This window comes from Macaca mulatta, chromosome 5, assembly GCF_049350105.2.
Source record: "Macaca mulatta isolate MMU2019108-1 chromosome 5, T2T-MMU8v2.0, whole genome shotgun sequence".
NCBI classification, from domain to species: domain Eukaryota; kingdom Metazoa; phylum Chordata; class Mammalia; order Primates; family Cercopithecidae; genus Macaca; species Macaca mulatta.
Window position 1 is genome coordinate 151,095,841 of NC_133410.1, and position 21,805 is coordinate 151,117,645.

Below are 21,805 nucleotides of genomic sequence, written 5' to 3' on the forward strand. Positions count from 1 at the left end.
ATTTTGTATTCTGAGACTTTGCTGAAGTTGCTTATCAGCTTAAGGAGATTTTGGGCTAAGACGATGGGGTTTTCTAAATATATAATCATGTCATCTGCAAACAGAGATAATTCGACTTCCTCTCTTCCTATTTGAACACCCTTTATTTCTTTCTCTTGCCTGATTGTCCTGGCCAGAAATTCCAATACTATGTTGAATAAGAGTAGTGAGAAAAGGCATCCTTGACTTGTGCTGGTTTTCAAAGGGAATGCTTCCAGCTTTTGCACATTCAGTATGATATTGACTGTGGGTTTGTCATAAATAGCTCTTATTATTTTGAAATACATTCCATCAATACCTACTTTATTGAGAGTTTTTAGCATGAAGGGGTGAATTTTATTGAAGGCCTTTTCTGCATCTATTGTGATAATCATGTGGTTTTGTCATTGGTTCTGTTTATGTAATGGATTATGTTTATTGATTTGCATATGTTGAACCAGACTTGCATCCCAGGGATGAAGCCGACTTGACTGTGGTGGATAAGCTTTTTGATGTGCTGCTGGATTCAGTTTGCCAGCATTTTATGGAGGAATTTCGCATGGATGTTCATCAGGGATATTGGCCTGAAATTTTCTTTTTTTGTTGTGTCTCTGCCAGGTTTTTGTATCAGGATGATGCTGGCCTCATAAAATGAGTTAGGGAGGATTCCCTCTTTTTCTATTGTTTAGAATAGTTTCAGAAGGAATGGTATCAGCTCCTCTTTGTACCTCTGGTAGAATTTGGCTATGAATCAGTCTGATCCTGGTCTTTTTTTGGTTGGTAGGCTACTAATTACTGCCTGAATTTCAAAACTTGTTATTGGTCTATTCAGGGATTCAACCCTTCTGGTTTAGTCTCGGGAGGGTGTATGTGCCCAGGTATTTATCCATTTCTTCTAGATTTTCTAGTTTATTTGCATAGAGGTATTTACAGTATTCTCTGATGGTAGTTTGTATTTCTGTGGGATCAGTGGTGATCTCCCTTTTATCATTTTTATTGTGTCTATTTGATTATTCTCTCTTTTGTTCTTTATTAGTCTGGCTAGTGGTCCATCTATTTGTTAATCTTTTCAAAAAAACAGTTCCTGGATTCATTGATTTTGGGGAGGGTTTTTTGGCGTTTCACTCTCCTTTAGTTAGAGGCAGTACAAAATTTTTAATGAGACTTAAGGAAAGTAGTAAATTATTTTATTCCAAACCTAAAAAATTACATTTGAACATCTTTCTCAAAGAAAAAATAATAATTGAGTTTTCTGTTATCTGAAGCATAAATTCAGATAAGATACACCTGCTGTTTACCATTTAACAAGCATTATTGTATTCTTGTATGGAAGATCTCTGTGTTCTCCGGAGGGAAAGAAGGCATCACACCTCCTGCACCTGCCCTCCAGCTTCCTGTGCTCCCATCTGCTCTAGGCACCTTCCACTCCCAGGATATGTTTATATTGTACATCACCAGAATGATGCCTCACTGACTGCTGACCACCCCCATCCCAAGATCAGGTTAGCTCTCGGCATTTTTCCCTTTAAGTGGGTATCAGTGAACGGATTGCATTTATATCCAGACTCCAAGACTATCAATTTTTGAAGCTTTTTCCCCATGAGATTTAAGAAAGAAAAGCACCCTTTCCTCCCATTCCTTTCCCTCTCTCTGTCTCTAGCTCTCTGTCTCTGTGTTTCTCTCTATTTTATTTTATTTTATCTTATTTTATTTTGTTTTATTTTATTTTTTTGAGATGGAGTTTTGCTCTTGTTGCCCAGGCTGGAGTCCAACGGCATGATCTTGGTTCACTGCAAACCCCACCTCTTGGGTTTTCAAGCAATTCTCCTGCTTCAGCCTCCTGAGTAGCTGAGATTATAGGTGCCCACTACCACACCCAGCTAATTTTTTGTATTTTTAGTACAGACGGGGTTTCACCGTGTTGGCCAGACTGGTCTTGAACTTCTGACCTCAGGTGATCTGCCCACCTCTGCCTCCCAAAGTGCTGGGATTTCTCTCTCACTTTCTGTGTGTGTGTGTGTGTGTGTGTGTGTGTGTGTGTGTGTTTAGGTTTAGAAGTCACCATTCTTTAAAGGGCCATGTGGAGAAATCAACTCTCTTGCTTGGTTCTCTTGAAATCTCAGGGGCACATTCAGCAGGGCTAGAAATTTTTATTCCTTATAACGATTTTTTTAACCAATAAATTATTCACCAAATTCTAACTGATTGGAGATTTCTAGACCAATGGGAGAGGGTACATGCTAAATAATGAAGAATTCAATTTATAACGTTTAAGTGCCCAGAGCTTGTTAACATAAAATGATACAGACTGCAAATAAAAAAGTAATGTTCCTTCCTCTTAAGTAGCTTACAATCTAGTATCTTCTTCAAAACAACAATAATAGGTGATTTAACCCTATTTGGTGAAAAAGAATCAAAGCTGTGAAGCAAGGAATACAAATACCAGTAAGTTCTCCATATAGGAAGGCGAACTGCACATATTTATGACTAATAGCAGCACAGTTTCCTCATTTTTGTTTGGATTCTAACTCCCACAGTCATGGAAATCATGGCTGTTACATATACAAAAATGCTGTATCAGATCTAATGCTTGCTGAGGCAGGGAGCTCACTGTAAATGGGACCAGAATGGGAAACTTTGTGACAGGGTCTACTAGATTCTTAGATTTGGCATGGGAATTTTAGGGTCCATGGGCTGAAGTACTCTGTAGAATTATACAATAATTTTACCAAAAAACAGAGAGAATTAAGGAATTTACAGAGAATTGTGTTTAAAACACTTTTTTTAATGTTCTATCACTGGTCAGACTTTTTAACTGTAAATAGTAACCCCTGAGAAAGAAAACTATAAATGCCAAATATTCCTCCATATAAAACTGATGACAATGAATACTTTCATTAAGTGTTTCTAAAAAGGAGAACAATGTAAACGCTAACCTATGCTACATCAGCTTCAAACATTTGAGAGCCAAAAAGGAAGTAAAAAACTGCTTAGGTTAATTTGGTCATTTAAAAATAATTGAAAGGCAAAGAAGCTGAACTGTCTTTCAGGACCAAACTGCTGGTTGAAAAACTTAGGCTTTAAAACCATTTCTTCTGTCAGCCCATCCAGTGTTCTTGTATCAATACAGCAATTATTATTGCTGTGCTGCAGACAAGGTACCTCAGTGAGTGTGACTTAGGCACCAAACTCCATGACTGTGTGAAAGACCTACCATCTCCCCTTCTATACAGTCAAAACTCATTTCCCCTACTCCCCTTTCCACTCCACCTCCCACAGAAAACAATTTAAAGTCTTCTTAGTGCTATTTTATTTAAATAAGCAAATAATTAGAGATAAGTCTACTTTTTAACAACTTAATTTTATCAGTTATATAGTTAGAAAGTCAAACTAAGTAAGACCTTCACATGTCTATTACATACTGTGTCTTCTAGTGTGTGCCTTGTTTGTATTCCCATGTAATTAAGGTACTTATATATCTTTCTTATGGAATTATAAATTCTGCCCCACCTGTTCCTTATTCTCTCTCTCCTTCCATCCTAAATTCCCCATATTCCCAACATCCACATTCAATTTGCAAGGGCATGAAAAGGGTGAGGACTTTGGGGAAAGTGTTTTCCTTCTTAGTTTTATAACAGATAAGTGAACTTCCTGATTTATACCAAAATCTCTAGAGATGTAAATAGAATAGTGAGGAACTGGTATAAGATATGACATTCTCTCCCACTCAAGTACTTCATAACTCACTGGAGACTTGAAAAATCCATTTAAGACATTAATACAAAGACTTGAGAAGAATGTCAATAGATTACTTTGCCCACAGATTAAAGAAATACCACATGGGTATAGAATGGATTAATTCCAGAGTTGCTGAGTTTAGATAAATAAATAGAACAAAAGATTAAAGTCATACATATACATATTTTATATCTGCACAATGCACCTTTATATTTTGAACAGAAACATTTTATGAATAGCACTTAGTTGTCTTTTTATAAGGTTTTTAAAAATCCAGTCTTTATAACATTTGATTTTCATTTACTCTCATCTTCTCCTAATGTAAGATGACTCCAAGAAAATATCTGTGACAAATATCCTAGGTTCTGAGTGGTCCTCCAGGTTGACTGGACTAAAGATATTTAGAATTATCTTCAGAACTAAGTGGACTGTCACCACCAAACTGTCACCTCCATGAAAGGAGAAAAGCAATAATTAATCATCTTTCACTCCACAAAGTATATTTAAATTGCAGAATGCAGCTGCTCCCATCAATTTTATGTCAGTAGCTTTTGTCATATTACAGTTTATCTGTAACAAACAAATACCCTGGTAGTCTGGAAGAATTAGTATGGCTTCCAAGACTTATGCCTTACAGAATTTATGGCACAGCTATGGAGAGGTAATGATCTATTTTTCAATATGATCTCTCTGTCTCTTCTTCCATAAGTAATATGTTTGCTTGATTTTAAAGTAATGTTTCTCTTTCTCCTTGAAATTTATACTTAACCAATAAGTATCACAAAATGTCACTTCTTTTTGTGTGTATAAAAAAGTTAGAGGGTTCACGTAATCATTAAAATGTGTCTTATTATAGTATAGATGGTTTTGATGATAACCTGAATCAAGCTGTATTTAAAATGAATTTAATATCCCACTCAAATTTATTTTTAAAAATTAACATTTAATGAATGAAATAAATTATGGTTTGTGAACATATTAAAGTAAAGAACTAAAGGTTTAGCCAACTTTCAGGTGAAAAACAAATATGAGGAGGACCCTTTGATAATACTTTAAATATTTTAAGAACACTAATAACTCAGGTGTTTTTTAGCATGTACGGTTGATTAATAGCTTTCTGGGTAGACCCTTCAAAACACTATTTAGTACATACCCCACAGTATTATATCTTTCATAAAAACTAAGAAAAATCCCATTTCATTTGGCTGTAGGTTGAGAAACACCTGTTCTTCCTTGGGTTAATTCTTCATTCTGTGAAAGTGGATTTGATGTTTTGAAACATATTTCTCAATTAAATTGCATTTTATTTATCTGTGTGTATAAACAGAGCCAAAGGGATGCCTCTCCTTCCCCATTCCCTATTGTTAGCTGCCTCCTGCAAGAGAAAACTGCTAATAATTTAGGGGTTCTGTATTTGTAAGCTGTTGATGTTCTGTATCATTCATTAACCTGATTATCATGCTATCTATGTCACTGCTTAAATGTACAACATGGCAGGGCTAGAAAAAAGAGTAAGGTATTTTACCGTGACACCAATTTGTTGATTAATGCCTTCTTAGTAATACCACAGCCTATTATGAGCAAAGGCCTTGGAATCAAAGTGGGTTTAAATTCTGGACCCATTGTTTACTGCATAGGTTATCTTGAAGACTTCCTCATTTGTGAAATATGGATAATGATAGTACCTTCCTCACAGCAGAGGATTATCTAAGACAAGGTATATAAGGTATTAGCATATTGTCTGTCACTACAGTAGTCATTATTTACTAATGGTCATTTAATTTACATTATCATTTAAAAATTGGGTCCATAATTTTACATATTCATATCACATATATTTTAACTGTACTATATGTCTCAATTTTATTCATAAATACATTTAATAGTCTAATACCTTGTAAAAATGCAAACATATTACTGTGAATAAAGCAATACACACATATATACCCAAGAATGTACAAATGTGATTATTAATTTTTCCTACTGAATCCATATATCTATTGTTTTAACAACTTTATGAGTTACATAATTAAGTAGTCAAACTAAACAAGAGCTTCACACTGTCTTCTAGTGTTTCTTGTTTGGGATAGTATATGATCCAATAGCTAAAATAAATTTACAGTCATGTGTAGTTTAACAAGGAGATATGTTCTGAGAAATTAGTCATTAGGCAATTTCGTCATGGTGCAAAGACCACAGCATACACTTACAAATACCTAGGCGGTAGAGCCTACTACACACCTACGCTCCATGGTATCGCCTATTGCTCCTAGGTTACAATCTGTATAGTATGTTACTGTGTGTAAAACTTTAGGTAACTGTACCATAATGTTAAGTATTTATGTACCTAAACATATCTAAACATTGAAAAGATACAGTAAAAATATGGTATAAAAGATTAAAAATGGTACACCTGTAAAGGGCACTTGCCATGAATGAAGTCTGCAGTGCTAGAAGTTGCTCTGGATGAGTCAGTGAGTGTGTGGTGGGTGAATGTGAAGACCTAGAACATTACCATACTCTACCGTTGACTTGATAAACAGTGTACACGTAGGCTACAACATTTTAAAAATCTTTTCTTTCTTCAATAATAAATTAACCTAGGATTACTGTAACTTTTTTACTTTATAAACTTTTAAATTTTCTTAACTTTTTGACACTTTCATAATAACATTTAGCTGAAAACACAAATACATTGTACAGTTGTACAAAAGTATTTTTTCTTTCTTCCTTATTCTATAACTTTTTATTTTAATTTATTACTTTTTAATTTTTTATGTTAAAAACTGAGACAAAAACACACACATTAACCTAAGCCCACACAAGATCAGGATCACCAAGATGTCACTAGGCGATAGAAATATTTTAGCTGTGTTATAATCTTATAAGACCACTGTCATATATGTAGTTGTCATTGACCAAATGTCATTATGCAGCACATGATCATATTTGTTTTTTGTTTGTTTGTTTTTTGAGACGGAGTATCGCTCTGTCTCCAGGCTGGAGCACAGTGGCGCGATCTTGGCTCCCTGCAACCTCTGCCTCTCGGGTTCAAGCAATTCTCCTGCCTCAACCTCCAGAATTGCTGGGACTGCAGGCATGCACCACCGCGCCCAGCTAATTTTTGGTATTTTTAGTAGAGACAGGGTTTCACCATGTTAGCCAGGATGGTCTCAATCTGTTGACCTCGTGATCCGCCTGCCTCGGCCTCCCAAAGTGATGGGACTAGGGACGTAAGCCACTGCACCTGGCCGATCAGATCTGTTTTGCCATATAGCTAGCACATTTATCTTTCCTGTGGAATTGTACGATCTTCCCTCATTCTGCTAGTCCCTCATGATTTCCCAGTGTATTTACTAAGTTTCACAAACAACTGAGAATGTTGGTTCAGTGTTGATTTTATATAAAATTAAAATTCATTTTCACATGAAACTAACATAAGTATTTAAAACTGAATTACATACCTGAATTCAAAAAAGGTAAGTTATCTTTTCCGCTCACACTTTCTGGGGCTGTACATTCACATACCAGGGCACACTAGGAAAAAGTGTAAAAAAAAATTTGAAAATAATCGAAATAAGAAATGATATTCTTTTATTTTCTTTGCAAAACATAAGGCTATGTACACGGTTCCAAAAAGTCTTGAATAAAATACTTTTACAAAACTATTTCTAGTTTTATCTTTACTACAAAGAGTATTTAACTTGTGATTTACTTAAATGTATATATAATATGCTTATATTACATAATGATAGAGGCTACTCAGGGAAAAAATTAAAAAGAGAAAAATGATTATTCCCAACATGCTAGAGATATGTTCCTAGCACAGTAAATCATATTTGACAAGCTGAATCATTTTGTATTTCTTTCACCTGAGCTAATTTCAGATCAACAGAAAGCAAATTATTGGCTAGAGTTTAAGTAATTGCAACTTTAAATAAAAGACAAAATATGTTGAAACCACTAGTTATACAGGGCAAAAGATTATTTTGTCTCCAGCAAAACAATGCAAACACTTGCTCAAAAAGTATGAGGATCATTTATAAATAAGCTGATCTGTGGAATCCGTAATGAACTGATTAAGCTCCTGACCTTTACAGTAATGTCAATTTCTCAACAGAAAGAAAGAAGAGATACAGAAGAGCACGTGGACATGTTCCTAGTGAATGAACCATGATGGGAGAGAATGTCCCAGACAATTCCTCATTAAATGTGGTACTCTCCCTCAGCTTCCTATGAAATTGTAATGGAAAGAGGAAACAAAATTCTTCTGGCCCCAGGAGTTGGACAAGATCTATTTTCACATAGGCAGGCTCTAGCATTTGTGTCTTCAAATGAGTTTCCTTTTATCTTTAGAAAAAACATGCAGGTGGGGGTGGGGACAGGGAAAGAGGAGAGTGAATTTTCACAGCAAATATACCCCATATAAACAAGTAAATGCAAACATAACAAAGCAAACATACACACGAAAATTGCAGAAAGTTCTTTTGGTGACAAAGTCTGAGGAAATCAGCCATCCTTCTGTAAGTTTTGCATGGCTCTGCTCAAGGGGCTCTGAGGGCTCAGACAAGCTTCTCCAAGGTTCTATCAGCCTTGCTTGAGCTATTTCCCCACTGTTCTGTCTCCCTCCACCTCTCCTTCCCCAGGCACTGGCCCTCATTGAGAATCATAGACACTAAGGTCACTTTTAACAATGGAATGTTTACATTCCTCAAACATTTTGAGGAAGAAGACAAAGAATTCAAAACACTGATTTAAATGTTACTTTCTGTTTTCTTAGAGTCTACTGCTTATTCCACAATCAACATTCATCACATTACTCAGTAAATTTTTTGTTGGGGTACAAAAAATGGTTTCATAATTTTTTTATTGAGGTCCTAGTCGACTGAAAGAACGAATGACTGAAAATAGCTCTTAAAATTTGATGTTCTCTCAATCACATTTCTTTATTTATTTTTTATTTATTTTTTTATTTTTATTTTTTATTTTATATTTTTTTTTGAGACGGAGTCTCGCTCTGTCACCCAGGCTGGAGTGCAGTGGCGGGATCTCAGCTCACTGCAAGCTCCGCCTCCCGGGTTCACGCCATTCTCCTGCCTCAGCCTCCCGAGTAGCTGGGACTACAGGCGCCGCCACCTCGCCCGGCTAGTTTTTTGTATTTTTTAGTAGAGACGGGGTTTCACCGTGTTAGCCAGGATGGTCTCGATCTCCTGACCTCGTGATCCGCCCGTCTCGGCCTCCCAAAGTGCTGGGATTACAGGCTTGAGCCACCGCGCCCAGCCCTCAATCACATTTCTGACCACCCAGAAGTCAGAGGTGCACTTCCTCTAATCCACAGCAAGTTTGGAAATGCACTTCCTAAATCACTAGAATGATGTTCAATGATACTAGAAATACATAAATTTTAATTTCTCCTATTTTCAATATTTCCTTTAATTCTTTTAGCATATACAGGGCTGTTAAAATAATTTTTCATCAACATTATATTCATCATATCAGTGTTCTACGCTATAATAAATAATAGATACTTATTTAGCTCAGAGTCTTATGGCTTACAGCGGAGTACATGATCTGTTTCTCCCCACCCCATGAATCTCAGCACTCAACTCCAACCACTTCTCCTCGACCCCTGAGCTCCAGTCACACTGGCCTATTTGCTGCTCTTTCAACACAACAAGCATGCTGCCACCTCGGGGCCTTTGCTCTTGCTATTCATGCTACCTAGAATTTGTATTCCTGCCATATATCCCCATCTCACTCCCTTATTTCCTGAAAGTTTCAGCTCAAACATCACATTATCAGTGAATCTTTCCTTAACCAACCTCTAGTATAAACAACCATGCCTAAGCACCACCTGTTCCTTTCACCCTGTCTTTTTTTCTGTACAGCATATAGCACCAGTCAGTAATTTATTAACTGTTATTTTCATTGTTTACTTCCCCTGAAGGTACCATCTGTATCTCTCTGGTTCATTGCTGAATCTCCAGAAACTAGTAGAATGCTTAGAACTTAGTAGGTGATATTTTTGATAAATGAATGATGATTATTTGCCTACAAATATTCTCTATAAGGTAAGGCTGGTTATAATACTTCCAATTTTACATTTGGAGGAAATAAGGGGATAAGACCTTCTGAGACTGGTCCTTAGCCACTCAAAGACTCCACCTTTCCTCTGAGCACTGCTGGTAAACTACAATGAAAACAGTACTTCAAATAACAGGAGCAAGATGGCCTGAGAAAAGCAGAAGGTTTTCATAAGGGGATGTATTAATACTCCACTTATACTATTTTTGCTGGTATCATAAATAAGTAAGACATTTTCTTTCCTTTTGTAGAAATCACAATCCCTTTGGTCACTAGTGCTATGCTACATTCCAATACAACACAGATCTTAAACTAACAGGAGAGACAAGGCAGGGGCTGAACTAAACTAAGCTGCTCCCGTGCCTCACTGGAGGATGCTCCTAATAACGCTTCAATCCTGACAGGAAGCTGATCATCTCTGCTGCAGGCAAAGAAGGGCCGTGCTCAATGGGAAGACTTTTCCTGTCTCAATCAATCCTTTTGGCTGTTACTTATTGGGTTTTCTCATTTTTCACCTGATTTTATTATTTGGTTCCTACTTATCCTTTCTCTAATAGTATTGTCTTTGACTACTTCAAAAGTTGTTCTGTAAGTTTCTTTCTTTTTCTTCCACAATCCTACACTCTTTACTACATGCCATCTTATTTATTGATCCACCAATTGGCATGGAGTTATATGCAGTCACATATTGTCTCTGCTATAGGATAATTTTTAGCTTTACTTCCTTACTTCTTTAAAGTAAAGTTGACTTCATTTATTCATTTATTTCTGAGTTAGACTGTTTCAGGCACTGGGGATAAAGGAGGGAATGAAAATAGACAGTTTTGTCTCATGAAGGTTAATACTAGTGAGGAAAATAGACCACAAATGAGATAAATTAGTCATATATATATGACATTGAACAATGACAAGTACTAATGACAAAAATAAAAAATAATGCAGAGAAAGGAGATAGAAAGCTTTGGGGTAGACACTGCAATCTTAGATAGGGTTGCAGGAAAGGCTTCAGTGAGGAGCTGACACTTCTGCATGAAGACCAGAAGGAAATAAGTGAACCACAAAATTACCTGGGGAAAACACTTCAAAGGTAGGTGGAAAAACAAAGTGCAGGGACTTTGAGTTGGCAATGTACCTGAAATGTTCAGGAACAACAAGGTCTTCCTCAATGTGACTGAACCGTAGTGAGCAAAAAAGAGAAGTTGGGGAGGAGGTCAAAGAAGTAATAAAGTTGCCGGGGGTGGGACAGGGAGACTCTTGTAAGACTGTGTTTGGTCACTGAAGAGCTTTGAGTTTATACTTTCAGACAGTCGAGAAGCTGTGGGAGAAAGACATGTCCTAAGTTACATTTAAATAGGATCACTTTGTTGCTCTGTTGAAAACAGACTGATGTAGTGACATGTGGTGGCAGATAGGGAGAGAAAAGGAAAAAATCAGGGAGACTTTTAAGTCATTACTGTAAACATCCAGGTGACAGACAACATTGGTAGCAGTGAAAGGGCCAAAAGTTGCTAAATTCTGATTTCATTTAAAAGGTGCAGTCAACAGGATTTGCTGACATATTAACTGTGAGTTTATGAGAGGCAGAAAGGAGTCAAAGATTACTCCAATAAAAGAAAAAATATTTTGGATACATAATGCAACATTCATCTACTATATTAGTTGTGAAAAAAGACAATTTTAGTTTTTCTTTTGTAATTTTTTCTTTCTACTACTATGTGGTTTTAATGCTTTATCTTCTATTTCTATATGTGCATATACTGAAGTTTGAAACAATCTAATATGGTAAATGACCCTCTGAGCAATCTTCCCTTGATAATAAATATGTATTCATAATACGATTAATGGAAACAAGTAAGAAAAAGAAAGCAAACGCATGTGAGAAGAAAGAGTTTGGATTTTCACTTATATTTTATTCCATGCTCTGGAATTTAACACTCAAGATTAAAATGTAGTATTTTATATAAAGGTACTATTATGGACTGAACTGTGTCTTCCAAAGTTCATATGTTGAAGCCCCAGCCTCCAATGTGACCATATTTGGAGATAAAGGCCTATATTATGGAGGTAACTAAGATTAAAAGAGGTCATAAAGATGGGGCCTTAATACTACAGGACTGGTATTCTTAGGACAAAAAGGAGAAGATACCAAAACACTATCTCTCCCTCTCTCCCTTCCTTTCTCCTTTCCTCTCTCTCTCCCTCCCTCCCTCCCCCCACTTCCCCTTCCTGCTTTCACACAGAAGATAGACCATCTGAGAAGGTAGCAGGAAGGCAGCCACCTGCAAGCCAAGTAAAGAGCCCTCAACAGGAACTGAACAGGCTGACACCTTGATCTGGGACTTCCTAGCTTCCAGAACCGTAAGAAAATAAATTCTTGTTGTTTAAACCATACAGTTTATGGTATTTTGTCATGGCAGCCCAAGCTGAACAATATCAGTATCGCTCTTTTATTTACGTCTGTATTAGATAACATGTATCACTTTCATGACACATGACTATGGTGCTAATAGAAGTTTCATTCCTTTGTCCCTAGCTCATGCAAACCAATGTGAGCAATGTTATTTTACAAATAACTTCTATTTCAGTTACTTTCTCTTTCCATAATGACAGTCATTCAGGTCTTAAATCACCATTAGTAACAGATAAAATTAATTGATTTTCTATGGATTTTTGTTTAACAGATGTACAATGGTCCATGCATTTGTAGTTCTAAAAAACACTCTAGGTGATTCTAATCACATTTTAAAAAATGCTGATATAAAGTTATTTACACACTAAATATCATGCATGCTGGGCCTTACTATATGTCTCAAACATTGATATTCTTAAAGATTGCCAGGAGAGTTTATAGTTACTTTATTAAAAAATTGCAAAAAGCTCAAGGTTTACAAATAATCCAGACAGGGCAGAGCTGATGCCAAAATGTTTGATGTGTTTACCATTTTAGTCAGCTTATGACTCACACACGGTGTGTACTGCCACTGCCACCTTCTATTTCTGGAACAGCTCAGTTAAGTCTTTTTTAAGTTCACGTCCCTAAGCCAGAAATACTATGTAGGATTTGGGTGGGGGCATATTTCTAGGTATCAAGTTCTCCATTTATGAAAAGAGTATAATTCACTTTGCACTACCTTATACTGTAGTGACATAGTCTGGAGTCAAAGGGTGTGCTAGTTTTGAGGAAAGTGGAAAAGTGGCTGGTGATATATTCAGAATCAGAGAAAGGAGCTCTACTTTGAAATGGGAAGTGTTTCTGCTACTGGTTTCCTGGTACACAGTTACAGGTCTAGGCATGATTATCTGCCTGTTTCTGCTCTGTGTCCCTAGTTTAGCTTCCGAATCCTCCTTCCTTGAGCGTGATGCAAGTGTTCATGTGATAGTGACAAAGATGAGTCTTATACAGATCTACAAAACAAACAAGGATGGAATGAAGGGACCCAGCCCTAAGACAGGGTTTTGAATACGTACCCAAGAAAGTCTGCTCCAAAACTACCACAGCCCTGATATTAGTAAATTACCTGATTTAAACCTTGGGCCTTCTTAAAATATTTTTATAATGTGGGAATATATTCCAAGGAGAGGGGAGGATAAAAGAGAAGAACAAGATTTAGGGTAGCAGAGAAGACCCTAGCCTATTCCAGGAAAAAGACAAAACATTTTTGAAAGAAAATCTTTGGTATTTTTGTAAAGTTAATAATTTGTTAAGTGATGGATAAACACCATCTCCCATGCAACAGTTTCCTGGGTAAGAAAAATCAAACATGCTCCAAGATAAGAGACACTAACCCAGAAAGTAAGTCACAATGGGCCTTTTTTTTTTTTAATGCAATCAAGAACAAGACAAAGATGTCCATTCTCACCACTTCTATTCAATGTTATACTGAAAATTCTGGCTAGAACAATCAGACAAGAAAAAGAAATAAAAGGTATCCAAATAGGAAAGGAAGAAGGGGGCCGGGCGCGGTGGCTCAAGCCTGTAATCCCAGCACTTTGGGAGGCCGAGACGGGCGGATCACAAGGTCAGGAGATCGAGACCATCCTGGCTAACACGGCGAAACCCCGTCTCTACTAAAAACACAAAAAATTAGCCGGGCGAGGTGGCGGCGCCTGTGGTCCCAGCTACTCGGGAGGCTGAGGCAGGAGAATGGCGGGAACCCGGGAGGCGGAGCTTGCAGTGAGCTGAGATCTGGCCACTGCACTCCAGCCTGGGCGACAGAGCGAGACTCCGTCTCAAAAAAAAAAAAAAAAAAAAAAAAAAACAAGGAAAGAAGGGAAATTGTTTTTGTTTGCTAATAATGCAATCTTTTATGTAGAAAACCCTAATGACACAACCACACACAAAAAAAAAGTCAGTTAAAACTGATAAATTCAGTAGAGTTGAAGGATACACAATCAACTCACAAAAATCAGTAGTGTTTCTTTACACTGACAACAAACTATTTGAAAAAGAAATTAAGAAATCAATCCTATTCACATTAAAAAAATACTTAAAAGTAAATTTAACCAAGGATTTGGAAGATCTGTATACTGAAAACTATAAAACATTAATGAAAAAAATTATAGATAACACAGATACATAGAAAAGTATCCCATGCTCATGGATTGGAAGAATTAATACTGTTAAAATGTCTATACTACCCAAAGCAATATACAGATTAAATGAATCCCTATCAAAATTCCAATGTCATTTTTTCATGAAAATAAATGTTAAAAATCCTAGAATTCTTAAGAAACCACAAAAGAGTTGGAAGAGTCAAAGTTATCTTGAATAAAAAGAACAAAACTGAAGGAATCATGTCAGCTGACTTCAAAATCTACTATAAAGCAAAGCTATCATAATCAAAATGGCATGTTACTGGCATAAAATCAGACACATTGACCAATGGAACAGGGCAGAAAGTCTAGGAATAAATCCACACATATATGGTCAATTCATTTTCAACGAAGGCACCAAGAACACAGAATGAAGAAAGGGCAATCTTTTTAACAAATTGTGTTGTGGACACTAGATGTCCCCATGCAGAAAAATAAAATTGGACCCTTTTCTCATGCCATGCTCATGCACAAAATTCAACTCAAAATGAGTTAAAGACTGAAAAATAAGCCCTAAAATTATAAAAGCACTAGGAAGAAAACATTTAAAAATGCTCAATGACAGTGGTCTGGGCGAGATTTCCGTGACAGGACCCCAAAAGCACAGGAACAAAAGCAAAAATAAACAAATGGCATTGTATCAAACTAAAAAGCTTCTGCACAGCAAAGGAAACAATAAAGAAACAACTCACGGATTGGGATAAAACATTTGCAAACCATACATCTGATAAGGAGCTAATATTCAAAATATATAAGAAACTCAACTCAATAGCAAGAAAACAACCCAATAAAAAATGGGCAACGGACCTAAAAAACACTTGCAAAAGAAGACATACAAATGGCTAACAGATATATTAAAAAATGCTCATCATCACTGATTACCAGGAAAATGCAAATTAAAACTATAATGAGATACTATTGCACACATGTCACAATAGCTATTATCAATATGATGAGGAAGGCCAGGTACAGAGGCTCACACCTGTAATCCCAGCACTTTGGGAGGCTGAGGCAGGTGGATCACAAGGTCAGGAGATCGAGACCATCCTGGTTAACACGGTGAAACCCCGTCTCTACTAAAAATACAAAAAATTAGCTGGGCATGGTGGTGGGCGCCTGTAGTCCCAGCTAGTCGGGAAGCTGAGGCAGAAGAATGGCATGAACCCGGGAGGCAGAGCTTGCAGTGAGCCGAGATTGCGCCACTGCACTCCAGCCTGGGTGACAGAGCGAGACTCTGTCTCAAAATAAATAAATAAATAAATAATAAAATAAAATAAAATGATGAGAGATAAGTACTGGTGAGGGTGTGAAGTAAAGGGAACCCTTATGCACTGTTGAGAATGTAAATTAATACAACCATTATGGAAATCAACACAGAGGCTCCTCACAAAACTAAAAATAGAACTACCATAAAACCCAGCAATCCCACTCTGGGTACTCCAAAGAAACTGAAATCAATATGCCAAAGAGATATCTGCACGCATGTTCACTGCAACGTTATTCACAATAACTAAGATGTGGAAGCAATCTCAGTGTCCATCATCAGATGAATGGAAAAAGGAAATGTGGTATATACCCACAATAAAAAACTATTCAACTTTGAAAAGGGGGAAAGTCCTGTCATTAGTGACAACATGGATAAACCTGGATGGTATTATGCTAAATGAACTATGCCAGGCACAAGACAAATACTGTATCATCTCATTTATATGTTGAGAAAGAAAACAGATTCTTGTGACCCCAAACTCACTATGTCGGAAGGAAAGTTAAGATTGGGAACTGAAACACACAAAAAACTGCCTTTGTTTTTTACCCCTGACGAACAGATAGCTGCAATGATAGAAGGCCACATCTCTCCCCAGATGCCGTCATTCACAAATTGCTCATAATTCCCTGTGGGTCCCAACTCTTTCAGAATATATATCCCCCCTATAAAATAGCCTTAATACAGAGTTTTGTTGAATCTCACCCTAACAATGTAAATTAACAGCTTATATTTCCACAGAGAGGGGACAAGGACAAGACTAGAAAATCATCCCTCGGCCCACTCTGAGACAAACACACAATTGACTTCTTTTATTTTAAGTAAAATGTAGATTTACTGAATATTAGAGGAATGCATAATTGACTATTCCTGTTCTCCCTTTCACATATAAAATGTAGATTCACTGAGCACTAATGAAAGCCTCACTGTGTGACCACTTACCTCATTGCCTACCCTCCCCCCTGTCTTTTTCTCTCTTCTTCCCCTCCTGCTTACTCTTTCTCTTTTACATATCGGAGTTCTCAAAACCCTCTTTGGAAAAGGCAGGGGTCACAGATGCTCCTCTAATTTGTGCTTTTTCCCAGGTGCAGCCTCAACCTTGGTAACATAAACATGTAAATTAATTGAGACCTGCCTCAGTCATTTTTTTTTTTTTTTTGGGCTTACATTTGTGGAATCTACATGAGTCAAATTCACAGAAGTAAAGGGCAGAATGATGGTTACCAGAAGCTGGGGAAGGGAAAGTTCAGGGAAATGGGAGGTACTCATCAAAGGGTACAAGTTTCCATTAGCCAGGAGGAATAAGCTTCAGTGAGCTATTGAGCAGAATGGTCACTATATAATAGTCCATTGTAGATTCCAAAATTGCTACAAGAAGAAATTTTAAATATTTTTACCACACACACAAAATAAGTATGTGACGTGATAGATTTGTTAACCTGATTAATCATTCCATAATGTAAATATATATCAAAACATCACATTGTTCCCCATAAGTATATACAATGATTGTTTATTAAAATGATTTTTTAAATGCTCCATTATTAAAAGGTAGAAATTATAGTGTATAAAATTCATTTTCCTAAAAGAAACTACTAGCAGTTTCTAAGTCTACCACATGTGCTTCAATGGTCTCAATAAAACAGGCGATTGCATTCCTAAGAAAGAAATTTAGGCTAGTATTTATGTAGAGTTTCTCTGCCTTAGTGAAAAGGAACAGAAGAAAAGACAGAATCCTGGACGCATGTTTATATGCATCAGGCCTTTATTCTGTGTTTCAGGAAGCAGCTTCTCCTTCAGTTGCCATTGTCCCTCCTCCAGAGCTGTTCCTTCAGTGAATACTATTTCCTGCTTCTCTCTCCTCCATTTCATAAGGCACAAAGTTCTTGTTAAATGTGCCCTCCTTCACATAAAGGTAAAATACAAATTAAAATTGCATATCTTTCCAAAGAGGGTTTTGGGAGTAGAGAACAAGTTATTTTGGGTAATAGCCCTCCCAGAATCTTCTGGCATCTCACATAGAGTTAAGTGTGGTAAAATGTGACAATGATCAATACTTTTGTTCCAACTGAGAAGAGGCAGTGTCAACCAGGGAGCTGGCAGGGAAGAGAAAGGTGCTTCTGAATGGAGCATTGCTTTGCATAGTTCCAAGCAAACGGGCCCTCTGAGTCAGAGGCTGAAACACACACATTGTATTCCAATTTCAGAATTGGTGTCTCATTTAGGTTTTGATAATGAGATTTCAAACCCCACAGAGATGTTGGTGAGACAGGCACCTGGCAAAGCTGATCATTTTTAACTTAATTTGTACAATGAACGGACTGAGATCCTACCTTTTGTCCCCGTACATCTGTGGTGATGTGGTCGGCTTCCCCATCCTCAATCTCCCCCATCTTCACGACACTGACTTCTATGGTGCCAACCACTTTGCCACCATCTGAAGTTCTGCAACAAAAAATACACAAAATGGAAAGGTAAGAAGCTTCTCTCTTCCCCAAAAATATCCCAAACACATTTGTTTCTGAAAACCACTAGCATTGTTATTTACTTACAAGACAAAATCTGCATAAAACACAGCAAAACATGTTAATAGGGTAGGTGTTTTTTGTTTTGTTTTGTTTTGTTTTTGAGACCGAGTTCCACTCTTGTTGCCCAGGCTGGAGTGTAATGGCGTGATCTCAGCTCACCGCAACCTTCGCTTCCTGGATTCAAGTGATTCTTCTGCCTCAGCCTCCCGAGTAGCTGGGATTACAGGCATGTGCCACCACGCCTGGCTAATTTTGTATTCTCCATGTTGGTCAGGCTGATGTCAAACTCCCAACCTCAGGTGATCCACCTGCCTAGGCCTCCCAAAGTGCTGGGATTACGGGCGTGAGCTACCGCATGTTGTTTTTAATTTGAAATAAAAATTATTCATGAATGTGTGAGGTAAGAGTACAGACGGTCAAAAAGTAACTAGGAAGATGAAACCTCCTAAATGTTCTCAGAGGTACCCTCAAGGAAAGAACATTGTGTCATAGATCAATACCCTATTTGGAACCATCAAATCTAAAACAGCATAAACTACAGCCCATCTATACTAACTGCATGAGATACATATGTGCCTATCACAGAAACTGCGGCCAAGTAAAATAGAAAAGAGTATAAATATTCTTATCTTCCTCTATGACTGGGCTATTGGCTACAAAATCTGACTTTGCACCTTTTCCCTAACATTTTTCTTTATATGCTACTAAGTAAAAAAGATTCTCTCCTAGCAAACGTAAGAACATGTAAAGCAGAACATAACCCAAAGGTCATTTAGTACAACTCTCTACCTTTTCAGATAAAGAAATTGAGACTCAAAAAGATGGAAAGACCCTTCCAAGGTAAAGAAGTGGCAATTTCAAGTTTCTATCTTCTCCAAGTCATCAACAACTCTTTTATATTCAATGATAATAATATAAGATTTTCACCATCATTATTTTTAGCAGCATAAAACTTTTATGTTTAGCAATAATAATGAAAGCTAAAGATAAGTTTAAGAGCCACACTTTAAGATTCTCTAGTTTCCTCTTCTGAGCAAGAAAAATTACAGAATAAATAGTGCCATTATACCATGGAAACACTGCAACATATAATTATATTTTTCCCTTGAGCCTGTTGTGAAAATAGGTAGCAAGTCACCTCGTAGATATGATGTGTTGCTGTAACTTCAATTTGAGTAGAATTGACTGAATAGTCATGTGATGTCTCATTTTCTTCATCAGTCACATCTTTCATGAAATTTGTTTTCAACTTTTACCTGAACACCAGTGTTACCTTTCTTTTAACTAATTCCTTCTAAATACTGCTTCTTTTTTATTAAAAGTCTCAGAAAGGAGAAGGGGCATTCCTATGAGTAGTTTACCAAAATGCTAATTAAAATAATGAATAAATTAAGTGAAAAGAAAAACTGACTCTACTACTAGATAAGGTACAAATTAAAACACAACTTTTGAATTAGGTTTTTTAAGAAAATTAAAAGAGAAAATATCTGATAGCATGTACACAGCTAATGTCATGGTGCAATAAAATAAAGAAAACTAAAACAGAAAAATAACAGTGATTTATTGTTAAACAGATTTTTTACTAAAATATGAAGTGAAATGCTTCTTGGTGATTTTGAAATCAGTGGAAATTATAATTTTGACTCAGTTGTTTGAAATTAATATAGAAAGCAAGTATTTATCACAAAGAAGATGTGTAGACAGGTGACAGTATGATCTGTGAAGAAAACTATATTAACTCTAATTCTGGGATGGCTTTAAATAATTCGTTATATCATTTTTCCAGTGTGTCATATTCTCATTTGAATATGATATAATAACTTGTGATAAGTCATGGTGAAGCATGTTTCTGTATAATTTTTCAGTACTTAGTAGTTAAATAAAGCATATAATAAGGACCTTCATGGGTACTACTTAAAAATTAATTTTGTAGATATTTGCAGATTTCTTTTTGAAAAGAAACAGAAGGGTTGTGTAATAAATCGTATATGTCATATTGGTTAAAAGTGTGAACTCAAGAGTTTGAGTTATCTGCTAGCTGTGTGACTTTGGGCAAGTCATTTACCCACATGAATGTTTGATATGTTTGATTTTCTCATTTGTAAAATGGAGATAACAATAGCCTTGTTTTAAGAATTAAATTATGGGAGATGATTAATGTAAAGTGCTCAACACAATGTCTTACACAAGATAATTGCCACTTCCACCCCATCATCTTAATAGTAGTATTGGAACAATAACTCTAGCAGCAAAAACAGAATTGCTACTGTTATTAATGTATTAAATTATATTTAATTTGATGTTCTCAAGAAATTTTACTGAAACCGGTATCTGCGACTATAGTAAAAGGCTATAGGATATCATGGCATATGCATCTCAACAGTGATTAAATGCTCACTGGGGATACAAAGACTTTGTAATAAGAGGATGTTATGATGTTTACATTCCTAGTGGTGCAGAGAACACAAATTTACTAACTACAGTGCAAGTGAATCAATCAAAAATACTAAAGTAGATGAATAATCAATGAACTATGGGAGTGAACTTGGGAACTACAGCTCTATCTTCTCTTTCTTAAAGCATTTGGCTACTTTTTCAATGATTTTCCTTCCTTTTGGGTTTCCTATGTTTCCTTATCTTCTATAGGCTTTCATTTAGTGCCTGGGTGGAATCAAAGCAAGGAACAATCCTAATCTAGTGACACTATAAAATTCTAGCATAAATTTTTCCCCAAAACCATTTTGAATGGGCAGCTTTTTTGCATGCCCTAAAGCATGTTTCCTCAATTGAACTTTGCGGAAAAAACAGAATGGTAAATCCAGGTTATAAACCAAAGAACTAAACCCAAGACATCCAAAATGTGGTTCACCCTGTCACTGAACTAGAATGTAAAATGTAGAAGCCATTCCCTATTTATTCCGTTATAATTTACCATACAAAGAATACAGATATCCACACTTCTTGTCAATTAGGAGAGTCACAAATGAAATATCTATTTCATGTTTCCAAAGATTTTTTCAAAGATGACTTAAAGATTTAGGAAAAACATTCTTAAATGCTAAATTATGCTTTCAATTTATCACCTTTCAAGTTGGAAAGGCTAGTAATAATAGCTTAATCATTATTCATCACCAAAATTCTACTGAATTTTATCTTATGGAAATTTATCACATCTGCATAGAAGATATATTAGAGAGTTCTGTGCTAGGAATCAAGAAATCCAGGTTCTGCTTCCAACTCATCCACTAACATCACTTCAGTTCTCTGGATTTGTTTCCACTACTGCGAAACAAAGAGTTGGTCTCTAAAAGCTGTTCCATACTATTAGCACTCAAACCTCATGCTCTAATCACTCCTGTGATTTCATCATAGAGCATCACAGATTGATATGGACTCAGCAAAAATCTCAGATCAATTCTAGCCTCTCTTCCTCACTCTACACCTTCCCATTCCACTTTCTGCCAGACAAACCAAATGCATGCCAAATCTGGAAAGTGACTTAGCACTTATAACCAAATTAAAAAAGAGCTAGCTTTTCTTATATTATATAGGTCATACAATGTATATAGCAATTATGACA

The 21,805-nt window shown here is 36.4% G+C and overlaps 1 protein-coding gene across 8 annotated transcripts in view; it reads right to left on the minus strand.

Moving 5' to 3' along the window:
• The window catches only part of INPP4B (inositol polyphosphate-4-phosphatase type II B), an 813,118-nt gene that overhangs the window by 214,413 nt on the left and 576,900 nt on the right, over positions 1–21,805 (minus strand). For all 8 annotated transcript variants that reach the window (XM_001091644.5, XM_015139258.3, XM_028848782.2 and 5 more), the window contains 2 exons: positions 18,031–18,142; positions 7,221–7,293 (listed from right to left, as the gene is read on the minus strand). In XM_001091644.5, the coding sequence (XP_001091644.5) occupies positions 7,221–7,293; positions 18,031–18,142 (185 nt within the window). The remainder of the gene's footprint in view (positions 1–7,220; positions 7,294–18,030; positions 18,143–21,805) is intronic.